We start from the raw sequence: 24,868 nt of genomic DNA on the forward strand, positions 1-24,868 counted from the left end.
TGACATGGGTTAAGCCACTTTGCCTCCTTGATGTAGGCAATGTTTTTATGGTTGGTCCAGACCATGGATTGGTATTTGGCTCCTTCTAGCCAATGCATTTACTCTCAGAGAGTGAGCTTAACAGCAAGCAGTCCCAACACTGTAGTTTCTCTCAGATAGTGATAAAAGTATGCACCAGAGTGTTGTCTCCTGTCAGGCACGGCACGTTGGGAAAAACTGCTCTGACCCCTACAATGAAAGCATTTACCTTCATGATAAAAGAAAATTTGAAGTTAGGCAGTTTAAGCAAAGAGGCTGTCACAAGGTGCTTCTTTAGCTTGTCAAATGTACCCTGGGCTTTAAGTGTTCATCTGAACCTAATCTTTTTTGTTAAGATGGTTGAGTGGTGATGCAATGGTGCTGAAGCTGTAGAACAACCATCTGAAGAAATTATCAAAGCTCAAGAATTGCTGAACTAGTTAAACCAAGGTGGGGCAAAGAACAAAGGCACTGGTTTTCGCTGGAAAGAGTGACTTGACATACAGACGGTTTTCCAGAAGCAGCTGCAGATTGCACTAGACATGAGCTAAGTGATTATCAAGACTCCTGCTCTAGATAAGGATGTAATCAAGACAGACACATGTTGTCCTAGTACTTCCATGAGTATCTCATTAATAAACAGCTGGAAGACTGGAGTGGACGAGGATGTTTAAAATTATGGCCAAAAAAATTAACCTTGGTCTTATCAGAACATGTTTTTAAAAGACTTTTTGCAAAATTAATTTCTCCTTTAATGTATCTGTAGGTCTCATGGCAGCTTCCGAGTCTGAAAAATTGCTGCAGCTTTACAGGTCCCAAAGAGCACAGTGGCCACCATCATTCATAAATGGAAGAAGTTTACTCCGGGTGCGCCGGTTTCCTCCCACAGTCCAAAGACATACAACTGAGGTAAATTGGAGATACAAAATTGTCCATGACCGTATTCAATATAACCTTGTGAAATGATTGACCTTGTGTAATGAGTAACTACCGTTCATGAATGTAATCAAAAGTGTAAAACATGACGTTAAAATCCTAAAATCCTAAAATAAAATGAAGTGAAAAAAACTAAATAATGATGTGATTCCAAACAGGTGATTGTAATCATGGTTTGGTACAAAAGCAGCATCCAGGAAAGGCTAAGTCTTTGATGAGCAAAGATGGACAGAGGATCTCCAGTTTGTCAACAAATGCATAAAAAAAAATATTGAAATGTTTGAAAACAATGTACCTCAAAAAAAGATTGGAAGGGATTTGCATATTTCTCCAGTGTATAATATCATTAAACGGTTCAGGGAATCGGGAGGAATTCCAGTGCGTAAAAGCCAAGGGCACAAGCTTAAGATGAATGCCCGTGATCTTCAATCCCTAAGACGGCACGGCATCAAGAACCGCCACTCAACAATAGCTGATATAACCACATGGGCAAGGGATTACTTTGGCAAACCTTTGTCAAGCACTACAATACAGAGTTACATGCACAAATGTCACTTAAAACTTTACTGTGCAAAAAAGAAGCTTTTTTAAATCTAAAGTATGTGGATCATGCCTATTTTCATAGTAAATATTAAAGTTTCCAATAATTAAAGCCTTATTGGTTGATAGTACTATACTGGACAGACGATCCAATTTTTAAGAAACTTACAATAGGGACCTAGAAGTTGGAAAATAGTAATAAGCTTAAACTTACAGATTTTTTTTTCTGATGAAGATTTATAAGCTACAACAGCCAAAAGAATTTCAAATTAGTTAGCCATACAAGTTGCTTCATAGTAATGCCTATTTTTGTCATAAATTGTGGATACTCCTCCTTCATGACCCTTTAAACATAGATTATTAAATAACTGTATCTGGGAAATGCGGCTACAGTTAAACCTAAATACTCATTAGTATTAATATAGTCCTCATACAGTCCAGGTCAGTTAGACACTGTGTCGGGTTTATAATTTACAATCTCGGGTTAAGATGCAAGTGTTCTACTGTTCAGTAGCCCTATCTTTATTTGTAAGTTGTTATTAGTTAACTGCAATGAGGACGTCTAAAACATACTGCTGAGAGAGTTTTCAATTACAAATGATTTAGGTAATAGACACAGTTTAGTTTGGGACCTAAATGTTGTAGTCGTCTAATGGCAACTCACAGACTGTTGGCCTGTTTATCCTTTGTCTGGTATTGGCTAGTCAGTCATCAGCACGAAAATGTCCCACTTTAAAAGGCCTTTCCTCAAAATTGGACCATTTTTTGAGCACCATTTAGACATACAGCAGTTAAGTTACAATAACCTGGTGTTTGTCTCGCCGGCTGTCAAAACTGTCAAATCAGCTAAAACAATGTCCAAGGCAGCTGTTTGCTCTGGTCTTTTACTAATTCGGCACAGAGGCAAAATAATGTAAATTATTGGTGCCAAAGTGAATAACAATCATAGAAAATTTACATTTAACATTAAGCCACAATCTATAGGTTTGCTTTGATGTTGGACGCCCTGGTCCCCAAAATACAGGTGTCTATGGATGATGTTGTATCTATGAAAGGCAGAACTTCCTTATTTACAGGTTTCTCAGAGGGCAAAAGAGGGATGTTAAATAGGAAATAGGCAACCTGTTAAACACATGGACCTAAAAGGTTTGGCACTCAGCCCTATGGCTATGTTGCGCAAAAAGACGTCACCCATTCACCCTGGAAAGAAAATATCTAAACAAATTAGCACAGGAAAACAGAGTGGCTGCATGAGTCATGATAAAAGTAGATAGATACTTAGCTTTTCTTGTTGAGTTGGAAAGTTGTTAGCTATGGTTCCTTTGGGGGTTTTGCTGATAATCCAAATAAGCAGCTTTAATACCAGATGGGAAAAATTGTGGTAATAAGGTAAAGAGTAGAGATGGGACGATCGATCGGCTACGAATCGGTATCGGCCGATTTTTTATCAAAATATGCTATCGGCGATCAGCCGATATTTCCTAAAAGTAGCCGATCCGATCGTGTGATATATAAAGACCATGTTAAGTTAACAGCTCAGTGGATTGATCCAGACTTTGAGCTACGAAGCGCCAACCATCACATCACCATTCATCAACCATAGTACAGAAACCACAGAGAAAGCTCTTCATGACCTAAAATAACATCATTAACGTTGTGCATCATACATACGATGTAATTTTGCTGATTGTAATATTAACTTTAAAAAGATAATTCAACCCGGTCACATCTGAGTCGATTCTATCAGCACGTTATATAAACTCCTGGTTCACTTTGGTAAATCGTAAGCGGTTCTTGCTTGTGATGTAGATGAGAACAGAAGACGTTACAGAGCCAATCAGAGGCAAAAGTTTATTCATTAGCAAATTCGTTAGTTCAGGATCATCTGCTGAACTTTTAGGATCAGAAAACTTTTAGCTCCTTAGACAGAACGAGTCTGACTCGGTTACAGATCTGTGGTAATAGCAGTTTAATTAAGCTTTTTAATGAAGCTTTTTAATGTAAAAGTGTCACACAAAATGTTCTGTAGTAGCTGGTATTTATTTAAAACCACGACATGTAATTAATAACAGTAAACACGGAGAGATAACTGAGAAGAGAAACTTACGCTTCACATAAAACGAATCAACTCATGAATCAATGAATCACTTATAGCGATACTGTGAACAAAGCGTCTCTTCTAAAGGCACAAACACACACACACACACATGCGCGCGCTGCTCCGGTTTATCTTCACTGTGAGGCTCTTTTTAAGTTTGTTTATTTTATTTAATGCATCTGGCTGCTGCTCGTGTTTCGGAGGGGATACGGGTTAGCTTCAATCACCTCCGTCAGGGCAGGGTTCGGCATAGACAGAGAGGAAGCACGATGCTAATTGAACAATTGGATGCGCTAAAAGGGGAGAAAAAGGGGTAAAAATTTAATTAAAAAATTTTTTTTTTTAATTAAAAAATTAAAAAAAGAGCACTGCAAGGGTAAAACAAAAACGTACAAGTTTCTTTCCTCAGAATAAAAAGAAAAAAACATTTGAGCATTAAAGCTCTGTTTTAAGATTAATGGAGTGAAACACCATATAGCTGAAATGTTATTATTCACTTCAATACTATCAGCACAGGCTTGACCTTAAGATAAAAAAAGCTTTAAAAGTTGCTTATCTAGCTAGTAATGGCTATAACCAACCCATCTACATAGAGCACACTGAATCAGAAGTAATGTCACGCCTCACTCACTGTATATAAAGCCTGAAAATGGTCAGAGGAATGTTAATAAAGATTATTGCAAAAGCTTTAAAAGCCATCAGCAAACAACAGTGGAAAACATCTGTAAGTGGTATATCGTTCTAGAATGTCATTGGAAAATATTTCTGTTTATTTTTTAAAGCCTCTGCCTTTCTCTTTAAACCATGATGCTGGGCTTGGTTCATTTTTTTCTTTTGACATATGATCATGACGGAACCACCTTGGACGAGCAAGCGAACCCACGATAGGCTTCAGCTGTGCCAGTTCGTGAGGTAGGGTGCCACCAGTGCATTGTCATCCCCAGTCTGTTCTGGGTTAATTTTCTTCTCTTTTGTCCAAGTAGTGGAATTTACTTTCGCACACAGCTCTTTTACCAGCTAAAGAATAAATTTCCTTGTACCTAAAGTTACATTTATGCACTGTTTGTACAGAATATGTGCATTAATTACAAGTAGGTCTATAAGGTTATAAGACACACCTACAGGCCAACAGAGAGTGCCTTCCTTTATTGAATACAGCTGAGCTAGTTGGTTCATAACATCAATCCCAACTTCAGTGCTGTTGTAGTGAAAATCTGTTTCTCTCTGGGGCTGTTTCTTTGTGCCACTACCGTCTGAAACTGTATGATGCATTGTGCTCAGGATGCATACATTTTCTTTGGTTTTGCCTGTAAATCATGAGTGTGACTTTTCTCAGCATCTTGGTGGAAAATCTTACAGACTGTGTCAGTGTACATGGAGGAAATTTTTTGTCTGTTTTTATTCATTGTGACACCATTATGGTTTTCTTTGTCAAAAGGCTGTCTGGCAGTGCAAGGAAGGTGAAAAAATTGTCAGCCATTACATTTATTCCTTGAATCACAATAGTGTCTGATAACCTTTGACCAGTCAACCTGCTATCATCTTTCTCTAGATAAATAATTGCATTCCAAATTAGAGGTCACCCAGAATTTAATACCAAATTTGTCTGGTTTATTAGCGATGTACTGTGTAAAACAACAGCATGTCTTGGTAGGGAACAGCTGTTAATCTACAGTTATGTTCTCATCTGGTTTGTAGGAAGCAATATATTATGTTTTTTACAAGCTTATGAAATATCTCTGATATCATGGCAAATTAATGTCACAGCACAGACTTATATTTTTGTCATCAAAGTTAAGATAGCTCATGAGATCTGTAAATTTCTGCAAACCAGTAATCATCCAATTTCACAGTCTGATTCTAATCCTGAATCATATTCAGTACCTTTACACATATGCAAGTCACCTATGCAGGGGGCTTAAACTATGACAGATGTTGGCTTTTGCACCTTATGCAGTCTGGATTGTCCAATTTGGAGAACTCGCTATTCATTTTACTGAAAACAAGTTGAAGTGTGGACCAATCAGAGCACAGCACATGTGACCATTATCTTTAGGTCCATCTGAAATGAGCTTGGACCCAGAGAATTCTCTAAAAAAAATATAGAAATGACCTATTTTCTCATAAAGTTTGGCACAAAAAATAGTAGATCCTCCTTTTAAACCCAATCATGACACCTTACCTGTTACGATACAACTCACCTGATTATTGGGAAATGTTTTGAAACTGTGTAACTTAAATATTGTATAAACTATTGACTATTATTATGCCCCTGTCCTAATTTTATTGAGCGCTTTGCTGGCATCAAATGTAACATTTATTTATATTTACAAAATAAATGACCATGCTGGTAAGCCAAAACATTAAAAGCCATAGTATTACAATGCCCTGACTAGTAATCTTTATGATTAACAACTATGGTTTAATAATCAACTCTGGATTTGCAATCACAAGGACCATAACTGAGCTAATTAATCTTTGTAGCAGGAAAAATATCTGGCTAAATACTGTTTCAAATGCCATACAATACATGCTACATCAAAAAGGCATCCTTACAAGGTGTCAAGGAAGTAACCAGTACCACCCAGATGTGCAGACGACACATATCAATCAAATGGTAATCTAGAGATTAAATTACTGACCTCCTTGGGAATTCAAACCCCACCCCTGACAAGTTGACACAGTTTGAGCAAAGCCCAACACTCAATTGCATGTACTTTAATCAGTCACAATTGTGAGTTGCTCTAGATAAAAGTGTCTGCTAAATGCCATATGTGTAAACCACATATAATAATCACTGGTCAAGTCATAATCAACACCTTTACAGCAATTAATTCATTTAAGTATCAGTAAGTCATTTGGCAGCTGCATGAAATCACACAGACAATAAATTAGAGTGACTTTGACTGTATTACAACAGATGATTTCCATGTTTAACGCACAACATTAAAAACAGAACGGTGTAAAAACATCCAGTAAGTGGTAGTTCAGTGCAGAACATCCTACTCGCAAGTTGTCACACATTTGATCGAATAGTGACTTTTGACAATCTGAGTCGTTATAATTTCCAAAAATTTGTCAAGTGACGAAATCGTTTGTGGGTTATAAAGTGCATTACAAAGTAAAGCACATATCAATCATGATTGATGGGCTAAATATATTTATCTGATGTATACACTGTTTAATATCAAACCATCTTGCAGAAGAAAGACAGTCTTTAGAAAATAAATTTTCCACACAGGTCTATCCCCAGACGTTCAACATGGTTTGCATTTGGAATTTGGCTGGGAAACTCAGAGATTCCAAGACTTGGCCTAAGAGGTCACTTTCATGTAGAAAAATGAACTAGTCTAGGGCTGGGCGGTATGACGGTACATTCGGTATACTGTCTTTGATTCCTCATACGATATGGATTTTTCATATACCTCCATACCGTAACATAGCTGTAGGCAGCAGATCATACAATATTGTTCTCCGCTAAGAGCGCTATGGAGAGCTGTTCAAATTGAGTAGTTTTAATTAATTTTTTTCTCCACTACATTCAGTACATTGCTCCCGTTTTAGCAAAAAGTAGACGTGGGTGTACAAACACTGCTTTTTTACATCTTATATGCTCACTTTGCACTTCCCTGCAGTGCTGTTTTGTTGTCGTGCCGTCACGTGACTAAGCACCACTGAGAGAAAATACATGTAAGCAGTGAGTGAAAGGCAGAGAGGAAAAGTGGATATTTTTCATCAGTAAATAAAAAAAAATCTAATTACATTAAAAAAGAGTATTAAAGTTTGAAAACATTTGTTCTTCAGTAATATGTTGTACTGTACTTTGTTTTTAAACCAAAAGAAGTGCAGTGAAAGGCATGAATTTAGTTGTATTATATTATTGTTTATGAACAAAAACATTCCACTGAAAAAAGAATTTACATTGTTTAATAATTTTGTGTACTTTATTTTACAAAAAGACAGAGAAGTGCAATGAGAAGAAGAAATTATGTTTTCATATTATATAATTGTTTCTGAATAAAAACCTCAGACTTCATTAGAGTTCATTACAGTAATAAAAGTACTTTTTATTTGGCTAAAAACATGCTGTGGTGGGTTTTAACATGCACACGATTAACTTATTAACAGTAGAAAGCAAAAACCACAAAATCATCTAGTGGTCAAAGCAAAGTGATGATACATTCACCTCATAAATCATGACACACTGCTCTTTTCTACATAAAAAGTAAATAAGCTGCTTTTTAGAAGTAAAAAGTATCGGTATCTGTATCAGTATCGGCGATACTGGCCCTCTATTTACTTTGTATGCAGTATCGCACACCACTAGACTTTACAAACGCAGTAAGAATCCACATATGCAAGGACATGATTCCTCTATACACTGCAAAAAATGATTTTTTGACTTAGTAAATAGAGTGAAGATTTTTAAAGTACTTTATACAAGAATATTCTAGTACAGTCTTGCTACTTAAGAATTTCACACATAATTTAGTGTGTTACTTGGTGTTTCTTTGTAATTATTTGTCATCAAATACATTAGTAAATTTTATTCTAAATACCAAGTAAAATTAACTATGTTTTTTATTTCTTGGATTGAAGCAAAGCAAAACTGAAAACTTCTAGTAAATATTACTACAGTACATGTTCCACGCATGCGCATTGCCTGGCAAGTTCGGACATGTTTCACACACGGAGTGCAAAACGAGCTGCTGATTTTTGAATATTCTCAAGTCTTCTCACCACAAAGTTTTTTGGTTGTTGAGGACATACTTTGGCCAAAGGGGACTGTTTTATGGTAAGTTGTCATTTTTTAAGAAATTATATTACTGTGCCAGTTAATATTATAAATATTTAAAAAGTTGTTTATCTTTCTACACTAGTGACTCCAAATTAGCGTCTGTTAGCATGGCAGATTTAATGTTATGTAGTTATATTAATTGTGATAACATATTCCGTTTAATGTACGTGGGCTTAAAACGTTGGTTCTAAAATAGTTTTTTTGTCTCATGATTATGAAAGCCCATTTTGCTACTTAAAAATAAATCTGTATGAGTCTGTAGTCCCGGATCTTTCAAATTCAAATGTGCATTATTAGGCGACCTGTGAGCAAACCTTGAGAAAGTAAAATTGAATTATAATATGTAACATAACATTCAGAGGTCTACATAAACTTAATGTTATTTTTTAATCTTTGTCTTAGGTGAAAGATGAGTTCAGGAGGAGAACTACAGTCCACCTTCGGCGAGTGTTTCTCTTGCATTTTTACTTGCATCTATTTTTATTTTTTACTGCAAGTTTTCAGAAAAATATTTGAAAGATTGATATCATTTATTCTGTCCTTACACTGTGAAACTTTTATAGTTTGTTTTATAGTAGTTTTTACTTTTGTGTACTTTTGTGAGACTTTAGAAAACACGCTGTTTGAAAGACATTTTGTCCACTGAACTGTAAGTGAAAATGCATTTCCATTAATTGAGCAAAACAAATAAAAAAGTTTGACAAAAAATGTTGTCTGTTATAGTGGCTTTTGTATATGGTAATCATTGATGTTGAATTGAATAATGTAAAATTATTTGGCATTTTATAATATAGCATTTTAATAATATATAATATATATATAATATAGCATTTTATAAGCCATGTTTTAATAATTTTAGTGCTGCAATGTTTAAGTAAAATCTACTAAGATACAGCTATTAAAATATACTTGAAGCAGTGTGTAGCAAAGTAACTTTTACTGAAGAATTTCTAGTAAAATCCATATAGAATTGTGAGTAACTTTTTAACTTTTACTTGAGTATATGGTCTGTTAAATTTACTAGCAGTTTGTACGTGGAAAAACTTTCCTAAGTTTTTTTGAAGTAAATCTTACTCCACATTTTTTGCAGTGTAGACAGTCAAGAAAGAAAAAGCAATAATTAAAACAGTGGATTCTAGGTATGTCCTACGGTGCAAAAATACTTGTCCACTTTTCTGCAACAGACCAGTGGTCAAGTTGTACAGTGGAGTTTGCAATTTGTAATTGTTTTATTTGTTAAAGGGAGAACTAAGGGTAATTGTACAATACTTAAATGTTAAATAAACAATAAAAACTGTATTTATTGCAACTGTTTCATGCGTACTTATTCCATCATATATTTTGTGGGGCCAGGTAAAGCTTATAGTACTCAAAACCGTCATTATATACATGGTGAAATTAAAGCTTTTTATATTCTATGTACTTATGACAGCAGAATAAGCCACAGACATATAAAAAGTCCCAGGCATACAAAAAAAAAAAACATACCGAGAAACCGTCAGAATCTTACAAAATACCATGATACAAATTTTTGGTCATACCGCCCAGCCCTACTGTTGTCCCAGTCTAAGCTCTAAAAGAGGTTTTCTCCAAATATTTTTGTGTTTGGCTGCATTTATTATCCCTCAGCTATTACCAGTTTCTCTGTCTCTGCTGCTAAGAAGCACTCCTATAGCACTATGCTGCCACTACCACAGCAGAGATGATATTAGTCATGTGATGTGTAGTGTCTGTTTGCTGTTCTGCCAAAGGAGTTTTTTTTTTATCTATTTATAGAGTATTTTTTTCTTTATGTTATGTTTAGTTTATTGATCTGAAAACATTAAGTGTAATAAATATGCAATATTAAAGAACAAAGGTGTCATTGCTTTTTCATACCACAGTTTAATGTTTGCAGTAATGTTTTAATTACATTGAATTATTGCTTAATATTTGTTATATCATTTTTTATATTTATAAAAGACTGGTGTAGCATACAAAAATTAATTAAAATTATCTATTAACTAAACATTTTTAATGCATTTTCCATTAATTTTCCTCCCAGTCTAGTCATATCCAATTGCCTGATTTGTATTTCTACAATACAACATTTTACTGCTGCATACCTCCAATTCTGACCAAGGGGGGTCATAACTAACACACCACCCTCCGAGAGATGTGCAGTAGCCAATCGCTTCTATTTACCTGCATGAGGCGGGTTCATATGGGTATCTATATAGCGCACAGAGAGTCACAAACCGATTTCCATTATCCTCGTCTCATTGTACAGCCACCATCAATCAGCCAGCAGAGGTCATAATTTCAGCACTTATGAGAAATCCCTATGGCCTTTGTACCTGGGACGAGACCATGTAGCAGATCATTGTCCTTGTAGGCAACTGGCCAGTCATTAGCAGATTAGAGATTCGAACTAGCAAGCTTGAGCTTGAGATGTCAGCACCCAAGCACTCAACATTTCCTTCCAAAAAGGTTAACTGTGTTTTGCAATAAAACTCCTTATATATAAAACCTCAACTAGGGTTCCCAAATTGTTCATTGGAGCTGTGGCTGAGTGTTTTTTGCATTGCAGCCAGTGTTTTCCAGTAAAACTGCAAATCTAGCTCCAGAATAGTGGTTGATAAAAGCTCCAGAATAGTGGCTGATAAAAATAAAGAAAAGAAAAAAAAGACTTCCTACAACAACAGTAACATGCACAATATAATTACCTTTCTAAAATGAATAGTGCCACTCTAGCTCTTTAAAAAATAAGATGCAAAACCCATTGATTGGTATATGGTAAAATGTTCAACACGGTTGAATGTTAGAATGTTCATCAGACGATGATTTTTATGGTTTGATAAAAATGCTTGTGACAGTGTCAAATTTCATTTTAGCAAACATACATTCAAACATAAAAAACTCATCTCCTGTATGACGCTAGAGTATATCAGACTAGACTGAATAATAACTCCAATTATTTTTGCTAGTTATAACTTAGTTCATTTTAATTTGTGTGTGTATGATATTGTGTAAATCCTATTTATTCAAATCATCTTCCAGGCCACCCAAGAAGGATGGGTCCCTGCTGAGTCTGGTTCCTCTCAAGGTCTTTCCTGTAATTTTAAGGGAGTTTTCCTTGCCACTGTCGCCCTCGGCTTGCTCAAAAGGGGTTTTTGTATCTGTTGATCCTGGATTCTGTAAAGTTGCTTTGAGACAATGTCTATTGTAAAAAGCGCTATATAAATAAAGTTGACTTGACTTGACTTACTGGTGCATAATCTGAATCATAGTTTCCCATTTTTAGTAACCTAAAGTAGAAGAGGAACTTTTATTGTAATTATATTTGCGTACAATGAAATTCAATGTGACACCAAAACAGATGAAAGAAAAAAAGTATGCAAGACTGCAATATAAAATAAAATAAATAAATTATAGGTATGTGTATGTAAATTGACTGTGCGCAGATTAGGATATTTAGATGGGTAGAAACAGTACACTCTGAGAAAGGTCTGTAAAGCTACAGTAGGTGTGGGCAGATGTACATAGATGTGCAAAATACACAGAGTGGGGTAGTCAGTCGATAAGGTGTGACTGAGGCCACAGCTCTTGGGAAGAAGTTGTTTCTCAGTCTGTTCGTGTGTGTGGATAGCCCTGTACCACCTGTCAGATGGTAACAAGGCACACAAGTAGTTTCCAGGGTGTGTTGCATCTCTGCTGATGCTGCTGGCATTGTTTTCTATTTGGCTGGCACAGACTCACGCAGTTGGAGAGAATGCTCTCAATGATGCTGTGGTGGAAGTTAAACAGGAGATTTTGAGAAAGCTAAGTCCATTTTAACCTTCTCAGGACATACAGTCTTTGATGTGCCCTCATGCTTAGGTAAGAGGTGATCAGGTGATTGGTTATGTTAACCCAAAGGAACTCACGCGATGTACTACTTCTCCAGAAATGTGAAGGGAGGTGGTTCTTTGTTCTCCTAAAGTCTATACTGATCTTTTTTGTTTTTGAGGTGTTAAGTACCATCTGAGATTAGGCCAACTATTGTGGTGCCATCAGCGTATTTTATTACGGTGTTGGAGGAGTGAATGGGGGTACAGTTGTGCATGAACAGACGAATAACATCCTCACATACATGTTCGGTTGTTCCAGATGTGCTATTGCCATGTGATATTTATTTGTTAGGATTTTAGCGTTATGTTCTACACACTTTGGTTACATTAATGACAGGACAGGTAGTTACTGGTTGTGATAGTCACTGGCCAGTGATAGCTCAGTGGTAAAGGTACTGGACTAGTAAACAGAAGGTTGCCGGTTCAAGCCCCACCACCACCAAGTTGCCACTGTTGGGTCCCTGAGCAAGGCCCTTAACCCTCAGTTGCTCATTGTGTAAGTCGCTTTGGATAAAAGCGTCTGCTAAATGCTGAAAATGTAAATGAAAATGTAAATGTAATGGACAATTTTGTATCTCCAATTCACCTCACTTGCATGTCTTTGGACTGTGGATGGAAACCGGAGCTCCCAAAGGAAACCCACGCAGACGCGGTGATAACAGGCAAACTCCACACAGAAAGGACCCAAACCGCTTGGAATCGAACCCAGGACATTCTTGCTGTGAGGTGACAGTGCTACCCACCGAGCCACTGTGCCGCCCTCAATGCAATGTAAAGTGCCAATGTGACTGCATGTTCTGTGGATCTGTTTGTTCTGTATGTAAACTGATATTGGTAAAGCACTTCATGACTACCGGTTCATGCCACTGGTTGATAGTCATTGAGGAGACTGTGGAGGTTTTAAAGCACATTGGGACAGAGGCTTAGCAGCAGAGGTTGAATATGTTTATAAAGACCTCCACTAGTTGGTTGGCACAGACCTTTAGTGTCCTTTCAGAAACTCCATCTGGGTCCGCTGCTTTGTTGGGATCCACTCACTGCAGGGTGATTCTCACCTAATAACACTTTAGAACTAGTGCCTGCTTTTCAACAGGTGGTGGAATGTAGGAGGTTTAGGTTATCAATGCGAGTGAAGAACAGGTTTAACATATCTGGTGGACTGGGGTCGTCACTGGCCTGCAGAGTGTTGGTCTTGTAGTCCGTCAGTGCTTTGATTCCGTTCCACATGCGGCAGGTGTGGTTGTTCTCAAAATGCTCCTCAATGCAATGCTTATATCTGCACTTGGCCTCCTTGATGCCTTTTTTGAGGTCCCTTTGTGCTGCTGAATAAGCATCTTTGTCTCTCGTCCTGAAAGCTGCATTGCGTCTTCTAATCAGAACCTGGACATTTTTGTTTACCATGGCTTCTGATTAGGAAACATTTCCGATGGTGCGCCTCTGTAAACTGGTTGTCCGTAGCCACTAGCTAAGTTAATTTTTAATTAGCAAACTAAAAGTAAAAAGTTAATCTTGCACTGGTACTTAATATAATGCCCAGATTTATAGTGTTTTATGTCTTTATCTTAAAGTACAGTGGGGCCAAAAAGTATTTACTCAGCCACTGATTGTGCAAGTTCTCCTCCTTAGAAAGATGAGAGAGGTCTGTAATTTTCATCATAGGTACACTTCAACTATGAGAGACAAAATGAGAAAAAAAAAATCCAAGAAATCACATTGTAGGATTTTTAAAGAATTAATTTTTAAATTATGGTGGAAAATAAGTATTTGGTCAATAACAAAAGTTCAACTCAATACTTTGCAACACAACCTTTGTTGGCAATGACAGAGGTCAAACGTTTCCTGTAAGTCTTCACCAGGTTTGCACACACTGTAGCTGGTATTTTGGCCCATTCCTCCATGCAGATCTCTTCTAGAGCAGTGATGTTTTGGGGCTGTCGCTGGGCAACACGGACTCCACAAATTTTCTATGGGGTTTAGGTCTGGAGACTGGCTAGGCCACTCCAGGACCTTGAAATGCTTTTTACGGAGCCACTCCTTCGTTGCCCGAGCTGTGTGTTTGGGATCATTGTCATGTTGGAAGACCCAGCCATGTTCCATCTTCAATGCTCTCACTGATGGAAGGAGGTTTTGGCTTAAAATCTCACGATACATGGCCCCGTTCATTCTTCCCTTAACACGGATCAGTCGCCCTGTCCCCTTTGCACAAAAACAGCCCCAAAGCATGATGTTTCCACCCCCATGCTTCACAGTAGGTATGGTGTTCTTGGGTTTTTCTTCTTCCTCCAAACACGACGAGTTGAGTTTTTACCAAAAAGTTCCATTTTGGTTTCATCTGACCACATGATATTCTCCCAATCATCTTCTGGATCATCCATATGCTCTCTGGCAAACTTCAGACGGGCATGTACTGGCTTAAGCAGGGGGACACGCCTGGCACTGCAGGATTTGAGTCCCTCTCGGCGTAGTGTGTTTACTGATGGTAGCCTTTGTTACTTTGGTCCCAGCTCTCTGCAGGTCATTCATCAGTTCCCTCCGTGTAGTTCTGGGATTTTTGCTCACCGTTCTCATGATCATTTTGACCCCACGGGATGAGATCTTGACCCCAAGGGAGATTATCAATGGTCTTGTACAGTGGGGGGAAATAAGTATTTGATCCCCTGCTGATTTTGTAAGTTTACCCCTTTACAAACACTTGAACAGTCTATAATTTTTATGGAAGGTTTATTTTAACAGACAGAGACAGAATATCAACAAAAAATCCAGAAAAAAAAACATTAAATAAAAGTTATAAATTAATTTGTATTTAATTAAGGGAAATAAGTATTTGATCCCCTACCAACCAGCAAGAATTCTGACCGGTTATGTGCCCATGAGGCACACAAATTAGTTCTGTCCCTGTATAAAAGACTCCTGTCACAGAATCAGTTTCTTCCGTTCAAATCTCTCGACCACCATGGGCAAGACCAAAGAGCTATCAAAGGACGTCAGGGACAAGATTGTAGACCTGCACAAGGCTGGAATGGGCTACAAGACCATCAGCAAGAAGCTTGTTGAGAAAGAGACCACTGTTGGTGCGATAATTCGAAAATGGAAAATACAAGATCACCCTCCCTCTGGAGCTCCATGCAAGATCTCACCTCGCGGGGTAAGAATGATTCTGAGAAAGGTGAGGTCAGCCCAGAATTACACGGGAGGAGCTTGTCAATGATCTCAAGGGAGCTGGGAGCAGAGAAATGCTGGATATGTCCCCAAGAACACCATCCCCACCGGGCATTTCTTCAAACACGGCGAGTGGAGTTGATGCCAAAGAGCTCAATTTTGGTCTCATCTGACCATATCACATTCTCTCAAGCTTTCTCTGAATCATTCAGGTGTTCATTGGCAAACTTCAGACGGGCCTGTACATGAGCCTTCTTGAGCAAAGGGACTTTGCGGGCACTGCAGGATCTCAATCCATTACGGCGAAGTGTGTTACTAATGGTTTTCTTGGTGACTGTGCTCCCAGCTCCCTTGAGATCATTGACAAGCTCCTCCCGTGTAATTCTGGACTGACCTCACCTTTCTCAGAATCATTCTTACCCCACCAGGTGAGATCTTGCATGGAGCTCCAGAGTAAGGGTGATTGACTGTGATCTTGTATTTCTTCCATTTTCGAATTATCGTGCCAACAGTGGTCTCTTTCTCACCAAGCGTCTTGCTGATGGTCTTGTAGCCCATTCCAGCCTTGTGCAGGTCTACAATCTTGTCCCTGACGTCCTTTGATAGCTCTTTGGACTTGCCCATGGTGGTCGAGAGATTTGAACGGAAGAAACTGATTCTGTGACAGGAGTCTTTTATACAGGGACAGGACTAATTTGTGTGCCTCATGGGCACATAACCGGTCTGTGGAGGTCAGAATTCTTGCTGGTTGGTAGGGGATCAAATACTTATTTCCCTTAATTAAATACAAATTAATTTATAACTTTTATTTAATGTTTTTTTTCTGGATTTTTTGTTGATATTCTGTCTCTCTCTGTTAAAATAAACCTTCCATAAAAATTATAGACTGTTCAAGTCTTTGTAAGGGGGTAAACTTACAAAATCAGCAGGGGATCAAATACTTATTTCCCCCACTGTATGTCTTCCATTTTCTTACAGTTGTTCCCACAGTTGATTTATTCACACCAACCTGCTTGCCTATTGTAGATTCACTCTTCCCAGCCTGGTACAGGTCTACAATTTTCTTCCTGGTGTCCTTTGACAGCTCTTTGGTCTTGGCCATGGTTGAGTTTGGAGTCTGACTGTTTGAGGCTGTGGACAGGTGTCTTTTATACAGATAACGAGGTCAAACAGGTGCCATTAATACAGGTAACGAGTGGAGGACAGAAGAGCTTCTTAAAGAAGAAGTTACAGGTCTGTGAGAGCCAGAAATCTTGCTTGTTTGTTATTGACCAAATACTTATTTTCCACCATAATTTACGAATAAATTCTTTAAAAATCCTACAATGTGATTTCCTGGATTTTTTTTTCTCATTTTGTCTCTCATAGTTGAAGTGTACCTATGATGAAAATTACAGACCTCTCTCATCTTTCTAAGTAGGAGAACTTGCACAATCAGTGGCTGACTAAATACTTTTTGACCCCACTGTAGATGTAAATTCACATAAATTCCTGCTTGTTTGGAGTCTGCTGCCTAAATAAAGCACGTTTTTGTTTATTTTTTATTCCAGCACATTAACACCTTTTTTGTCTGGTATTAAAGCCATTTTTTTTGTGACTACCAGCAGAAACATTGGTGGATCCAACTCAAACAGCACTTCAATGCTTCATTCAAAGCCAAGTATCTTTTTTGCTGTTATTATGGCTCTGCAGCAGCTCTGTATCCATGTGTTGAGTGTGGAATATTTAGTTATTCTTTCTCTGTCTTTAGTAATAATTTTACATGTGATAAGTGTAGATTAGTAGTTAGTTTGCCGGAGAAGACTTGTTAGAAGGGCTTTAGAACAGACTAGTAATAGTGAGCAGTGCTTAGAAACAGCATTAACAGACCCAAATGCCACTAGTTCAAATGTAGAACTCCCGACTCTGGCATTAGAACTCTTACAGTGAGGTGACTGGGAGGCGTCCCAGCTAAGCACAAAACATTTTAGGTCCATGTATACAACAAGTTTTCCCTATTTAGCGACACAACCACTGAGAAGCCTATTCATGAAAGTGCTCTGGTTATAGTAGACTCTCAGCTTTGACACATGTGAATTGCTACCCCAATAAAGACGCAACCAACCAGAGACAACTGTATTCTGGGGGCCAGGGCGCCCGACGTCAGAGCAAATCTAAAAGTGCTGGCTAATGCTAACCGTAGATTTTAAAAGAATGTTATTCACTGATGATGTACAGTTGAGGCAGTCTGAGGTTACGATGAATAATGTTAAAGAGGTGTGTGAGTTAGCTAGGTCGATGACCAAGGGAGTAGTATGCTCTGGCCACTTACCAAATTGGTGCAGTGGCAAAACCTACAGCAGGTTATTGTCGCTGGATGTCTAAATGGTGCACAGAAAACAACATTGCTTTTATAGATAACTGGTCCACTTTTAAGGAAAGACCTGGTCTTTTAAAGAGGGATGGTGTCCACCCCTCGCAGGAGGGTGCTGCTCTTATTTCTTGAAGCATGATCCGCTTAAAATCGATTTATAGAATCTATGGGTATTACCTAAAATGTAACAGGATCTTAGACCTTATATTAACTTATGGTATTGACATAGTAAACCTGGTTGTTTTACCACAAAATGACTTTGATCTCTGGCCACTCCCTCCTACTATATGAAGTGTCTTTGTCCAACAATATACAGCGACCACATCGCCTTAAATCTAAGTGCACTAACACATCTGCAACTGCAGCAGCGTTCATAAACAGCCTACCAGAATTACCATTTATGCCACCATCAGAGCCTAAAGAGCTAGAACAGGCAAGTTAACATTCAAAGTCTGTATTCTGCACAACATTAGACAGTGTAGAACCAGTTAAAACTAAATTGATTAGGGACAAAAAGTTTGCTCCATGGTACAATTACCACACATGCTCTAAAACAAGCAGCATAAAAATTAGAGCACAAGTGGCAGCACACTACACTGGAAGTGTATAGAATTCCTAGATTCTTTTTTAAGACAGTATCCAAACCTTCCTTTTGTCTCCAAGAATCTAGAAAAAGCAATTTGTCAACAATTATGTTCTTATTTACATGAAAACAGTATTCATGAAACATTTCAAGATTCAGGATTTAGACCCAACCATAGTATTGAAACTGCATTAATTAGGGTAGTTAATTATTTATTAATGTCCTCTGATAATGATAGGCTAGAAAATACAGTAGGTGTTAAAGGATTTGCACTCTATTAATTTAAATCCTATTTGACTAACCACTCTTAATTTGTCTACATAAATAATAAATGCTTGAAAACTACAAAAGTAAAGTATGGTGTTCGACGGGGTGTGTATTAGGACCTTTATTATTTACACTCTACGTATATGCTACCATTAAAAAAAAATATTCATAAACATGGCATCAATTTTTACTGCTATGCAGAAGACACACAGCTGTATATATTAGCCAAACCCAATGACATTAACAAAATCAGTAAGATCGAGAATTGTGTAAACAATATACAACCCCAAATCAGAAAAGGTTGGGACAGCATGGAAAATGCAATTAATAAAAAAAACACAGAGTTTCTTACATTTACTTTGACTTTTATTTCATTGCAGACAGTATGAACCTGTCATGTTGAAAAATGCATGGAAAAGATGACATCTTTATGGCAGCATATGTTGCTCTAAAATCTCAACGTACTTTTCTGCATTATTGCTGCCATCACAGAAGTGTAAATGACCTTTGCCAAGAGCACTGACACAGCCCCATACCATGACAGACCCTGGCTTTTGGACGTGTTGCTGATAACAGTCTGAATGGTCCATTTTGTCTTTGGTCCGGAGCACACGGCGTCCATTTTTTCCAAAAAAGACCTGGAAGATCTGACCACAATACACGTTTCCACTGTGTGATGGTCCATGCCTCCGAGCCCACAGAAGTGCAGGAATGGAGGTTTATTAAATGAAATGAAGTTGAGCAGACAAAACATGAAATATCTTGGATTCCAACCATCTGCAATCAAATAAAAGTCTAAGTAAATGTAAGGAACACTGCATTTTTATTTTAAAGGTAATTTGCACTTCTGTGATGGCAGCATTAATGCAGAAAAGTACATTGGGATCTTAGAGCAATATATGCTGCCTTCAAGACTTCTTTTCCAGGGACGCATTTTTCAACAAGACAATGCAAAACCACATGCTGCACACATTACAAAGGCATGGCTGCAGAAGAAGAGGGTACGGGTACTGGACTGGCCTGCCTGCAGTCCTGACCTGTCCCCAATAGAGAATGTGTGGAGAATTTTAATACGAGAAATGCGACAACAACAACCCCATACTGTTGCACATCTTAAGACGTGTTTGCAGGAAGAATGGGACAAAATAAAACCTAAAACACTAAATGGCTTTGTATCCTCTGTGCCAAAACGTCTTTTAAGTGTGGTGAAAAGGAATGGCAACAAAGAGTAAATGCTTTACTTTTTTGAAATGTATTGCTGGCCTGAAATGCAGGAATGAATGTTTATTAATCAATAAAATGAAGTTGACCAGACGAAGCATAAAAAAATCTCAGGTTCATACTGTCTGCAATGAAATAAAAGTCAAAATAAATGTAAGAAACTCTGTGCTTTTTATTATTTGATTTTTCATGCTGTCCCAACTTTTTCTGATTTGGGGTTGTAAAAAACTTGGTTGTCACAATAGATTTAGATCTCTCCTTTGATGCACACGTTAATAATATTACTAGAGTTGTATTCTTTTATTTGCGCAATATCTTTAAAATAAAAAATCTGTTAATGACGCTGAAAAACTGATCCATGCGTTTATAACTTCTCGGTTAGATTATTGTAATGCTCTTCTTACTGGATGGTAGATCCATAAGCAAACTCCAGTTGGTTCAAAACGCAGCAGCTCGAGTGCTAACTAGAATTAAAACATTTTGACCATATTAGTCCTGTTCTCTCAGCTCTACACTGGCTGCCAATTAAATTTCGCATTAATTACAAAATACTTTTACTAACCTATAAAGCGCTACATAGCCTGGCTCCACAGTATTTAAGTGAACTTATTGAGCACTACAACCCAGCATGTTTACTTCGTTCACAAGGTGCAGGGTCACTTATAGTTCATAGAATTAAAAAAATTACAGCTGGTGGAAGAGCTCCACAACTTTGGAATAATCTCCCTGCCTCTGTTCGGGATTCAGACACAGTCTCAATGTTCAAGTCCAGAGTTTGTCCAAGTCCAGGCTTTCCAAACCAGGGGTGTGAGGCTTTGATCCTGGGGGTCTGGGGTCTGAGCAGTCTGGTGTTTGTTGGATTTGCTGACGCTGTGTGTCGGGTTTTAGGTCGTAGAAACTTGTGGTGATCAGGAATGTTGGGTTGCTGTCATTCTACCTCTTTTGTCTGATCACTCAGGTTTGTTGACGATGGGGGCGGAGGGCGCTGACGTCCTGTGAAAGCCCCATGACTGTGTTACCTGCTAGCTCTCTCTTTTTAATGTAATAATTAGGGGTGCCGGAGTCTCATGCTACTCTCTGCAAAACTGACATTTTACTCTTAACAATTTTACATTTTAACTAAATTTTTTGATGTTTACCCCAAGGTGGTTCTGATGGTAACATTTTTACCCACCTGAGGTTGAAGCCCGCAAGACGAGGCTGCGTGCCAACATTAATGCTCCTGCTAGATTTGACCGGAACCTGGTGTGTTTGCACCGAAAATGTCCAGTGTTCACTATGAACTTTATTACAGACTGGACTGAATAATGAGGAACTCCAATTGCTTGTTTACTTTATTAGTATTTATTTTATTGATAGTTATGATTTTAATTAATAGTTTACTTTAATTTCATGTATGTATGATTTGTCTAAATCCTATTCATTCAAATAATTCTCCAGACCACCCAAGGAGGATGGGTCCCTGCTGAGTCTGGTTCATCTCAAGGTCTTCCTGTAATTTTAAGGGAGTTTTTCCATGCCACTGTCACCCTCAGCTTGCTTAAAAGGGTTTTTTGGTCTGTCGGGCCTAGATTCTGTAAAGTTGCTTTGAGACATTGTCTATTGTAAAAAGCGCTATACAAATAAATTTGACTTCACTTTTATTGTTCTTATTGTAAGTGCATTCTCAATGCAGACGTTTACGTACCCCTTGACTGATGATGCATATCCCTCCAAATCTGCTCCCTGTGCAAACAGATCCCAGTAAGTACTGGGACACACCTCTAAATAATTGAATTCGGGTGTTTCATTCAGTCACAGTGTCATAGATGTATAAAATCAAGCACCTAGCCATGCAGTCTGCCTTTACCAACAAGAGTTTGGCGGACAGACTCAGGCAGTGCATAAGACAGCATGGAAAGATGCCCTAATTAAGTACATACATGCCCTTTTAAAAGCCAAATCTTTATATCTGTTCTTTTTAATAAAGAAAAATAAGAAATAGTATAATAGTATTAAAACTTACTAGAATTATTACAGCATTCTAAAATACCACCCAACTGTACTAGTAATGACTTTCTAATATGCTTTATTAGAAAAAAAATCTCTAAAGTGACTTAAAAGTCAGCGGCTCTCATTCCACAAGTAAGCAGCAATACACTCTGGGCAGCATGAGGGCTGATAGTGTCTTATCCAACAATGTTATACAATTACATTCCTTTAATCCAATCTCCCAAATTGAGGTAATTTAATTATATAAAATCATCAAATTTATCATCATTTCTACTTGACACCATTCCAACATGTTAAACCCCTGATTAAGAAATCAGATATAGACCCATATGTACTGTCTAATTATAGAACAATATCAAACCGTCACTGTCTCCTTTCTTGTTCTATTACATTTTAGTTCAGCTTTTGATATTGTGGATCATAATATATTACTGGATATGCTGGAAAATATAGTACTCACACTGTCTCACTCTCACTCTCTTGATTTAAATCATCTAAGTGACCGCTTCCAATTTGTCCATGCAAATAACAAATGCTCTAAAACTACAACAGTATGAAGTTCCACAGGGATCAGTATTGGTATCTCTGTTATTTACACTCTACATGCCACACTTAGCAAAATCATTCATGACATTATTTTCCACTGCTATGCAGACGACACAGTTGTATATATTAGTCAAACACACAGACACCAACACAATCAGTAACATTAAGGATTGCAGAAATAAAACATTGAATGTCATTTAACTTCCTCATACTAAATTCAGATAAAATGGAGGTATTACTTGTCAGACCCAAGGCCACAAGAGATAAGTTGTGTAATCTGGTGTTAAATCTTAATGCATTCTCTGTGACTTCCAGCTCAGTTGTAAAAAAAATTACTTTGGCATTACAATGAATTCAGACCTTGTATAAATAAAAATCTTGTGCCCACCCTGAAGAGTGGAATTCAAACTCTAAATTTGACCCTAAATTAAACTTTTAAATAGTAGTCAGCACACACCTGCCATCATTTAAAGTAACTCTTACTTTCAATCTTACATCAAAAGCTGTACAGTGCTTACATAGCATCCAAGTAAAGTCATTGTTGAAAGGTATCAGTCATGAGAAAGGTACAAATATTTCCAATGCATTGCATATTCCAAGGAACACTGTCATGACGGTCATCAACAAGTAAATAAAAAATGGCACAACAGTGATATCAAGAACTGGTCATATTCTGGGAGGCTGCTAAGATGCAGGAATTTCCTGCAAGCACTGGTTGTGTACTACATGTGACATCAATCTCCTGTATTGTTCTTATGTCTGGGCTGTGGAGTAGGGTGACGAGGGAAGACTTTTCCTAAAAAAAAATACATTTAAGCACAGCTACATTTTGCAAAAACCAACATCAAGTCTGCCAAAAACATGTGGGGAAAATGTGTTATGGTCTGATGAGACCAAGGTAATTGCAACAAACAACTAAAATCAAGGCCATAATCACAATATATACCCCCCAATATTCAGATATGCACAAAATGCCCCTAACATACTGATGTAAAAATAATTTAACATATTTTACTCACTAGCTTTGCATAATTTTAGGATATGTCCGTGCTCCCAACAGTGGTTGATATGGCAGGAATATTTTTGAATAACAGATCCTAAACAACGTTGTAAACAAATCCTAAAGTTAATATGAAACTAGTTTGAGTTGAGGTTATTGTTAAAACAACGATAGTTATTTGGTTATTTTATAACTAGAGCCTCACCTGCGCCCCCTTTTTAGACTCGACTCCTGCCGTGCAAGAGACATTTAAAGAGATCAATATCAGCACGCAGATTCTGTGCCCACTGTATGTTAATGGCCACATTTATGTACTTCACATCATAACCTAAACAGCATCCTAACAACCAATTATTGTGTCATACACACGAGCGCGCGGCGCACACAAACACAGAAAGAGAGAGAGAGAGAGAGAGAGAGAGAGAGAGATTAAATGTACAAAATCCTAAACGTTACCGTGATGGTTTTCCTGGGTATCCTCTGGTATGTACATATTTCCTCTCATTGACTACAAACGTAGTCCAAATTGTTTTATCCGTATAATGAACGAGGCAAAACTGAGTAGGGGGATGGGGCGGCAGGGAAACAACCCCAGGTGAAAAATGAACAGGGGGAAGAAATGGGGGAAAGAGCGCGGTGCCTGACTTATTCCCTTTTGTTAGTTGATTAAATATTACCTGATTCCCATTACGGGGTTAAAACACGTAAAGAGGTGTTCGTTGGACCCGCCTAGGAAAACAAACCAGTGCATCTTTGGAACATCCGGGCCCTGTCTAAGAAACACGACACGAGCTCCACTTGCTGCCGGTGATGGTCAAAAATTTCCGTATTGGGTCACACTCTTGTCGAGATGAGATCCAGCATAGGATCAAGCAAGAAAAAAAATCCAAAATAAAAATCCGCATTTAATCGGACGCAATCTTTACGAATATGTATTGTGTGGATTTCCAGGCCGGTGCTCTCATGGGTCTGCCGCTGTAGGCTAATTGATCCTTACGAGCGAAGATCTTGCTTTGCGTGCGCAACGTCGAAAGGACTTCAGAAGATCTCTTCCACAGAAGAGACGAGAAAGGAGGGAGTTGACGTTGGCCCTTTGCGAACAGCGCTCGCCTGCCTCAATGCAGCTGTACTTGTCTGGGAAAAGAACGTGAGAGACTGAGTGCCCTCCCCCCTTTCCTACTCCCATGTAGACTTTTCTGACTGCTTCCAGATGTTCCTCCGACAGAGAAAATTATGAATCGTACGCTACTTATAGACGTGCTGTCTTGGTAGAGGAAACGCAAAAAACAGCATCAAACACAGATAAAAACAGCGGACAAAATGGAATTGAAGGTGACCAAATTTTTTTACTTAAATTACTAGCTGCCTTAACTCCAACGGGTTGTTCAGTGGCATTTGCCATACCAAAAGCAGTATAACACACAGCAGCTTGAAATAACGCAAAATAAAAATCTTGCAGTATATTGTCCACAATATTGAAATTATTCC

The 24,868-nt window shown here is 38.0% G+C and overlaps 1 protein-coding gene across 2 annotated transcripts in view; it reads right to left on the minus strand.

The window, feature by feature from the left end:
- The window catches only part of cacna1c (calcium channel, voltage-dependent, L type, alpha 1C subunit), a 243,825-nt gene extending 219,307 nt beyond the window's left edge, over positions 1 to 24,518 (minus strand). For both annotated transcript variants that reach the window (XM_062994612.1, XM_062994606.1), the window contains exon 1: positions 23,837 to 24,518. In XM_062994612.1, coding sequence (XP_062850682.1) covers positions 23,837 to 23,885 — 49 coding nt within the window. In that variant the 5' untranslated portion in view covers positions 23,886 to 24,518. The remainder of the gene's footprint in view (positions 1 to 23,836) is intronic.
- Positions 24,519 to 24,868: the final 350 nt, after the last annotated feature.

The sequence above is a fragment of the Trichomycterus rosablanca genome, chromosome 1 (assembly GCF_030014385.1).
Source record: "Trichomycterus rosablanca isolate fTriRos1 chromosome 1, fTriRos1.hap1, whole genome shotgun sequence".
Classification (NCBI taxonomy): domain Eukaryota; kingdom Metazoa; phylum Chordata; class Actinopteri; order Siluriformes; family Trichomycteridae; genus Trichomycterus; species Trichomycterus rosablanca.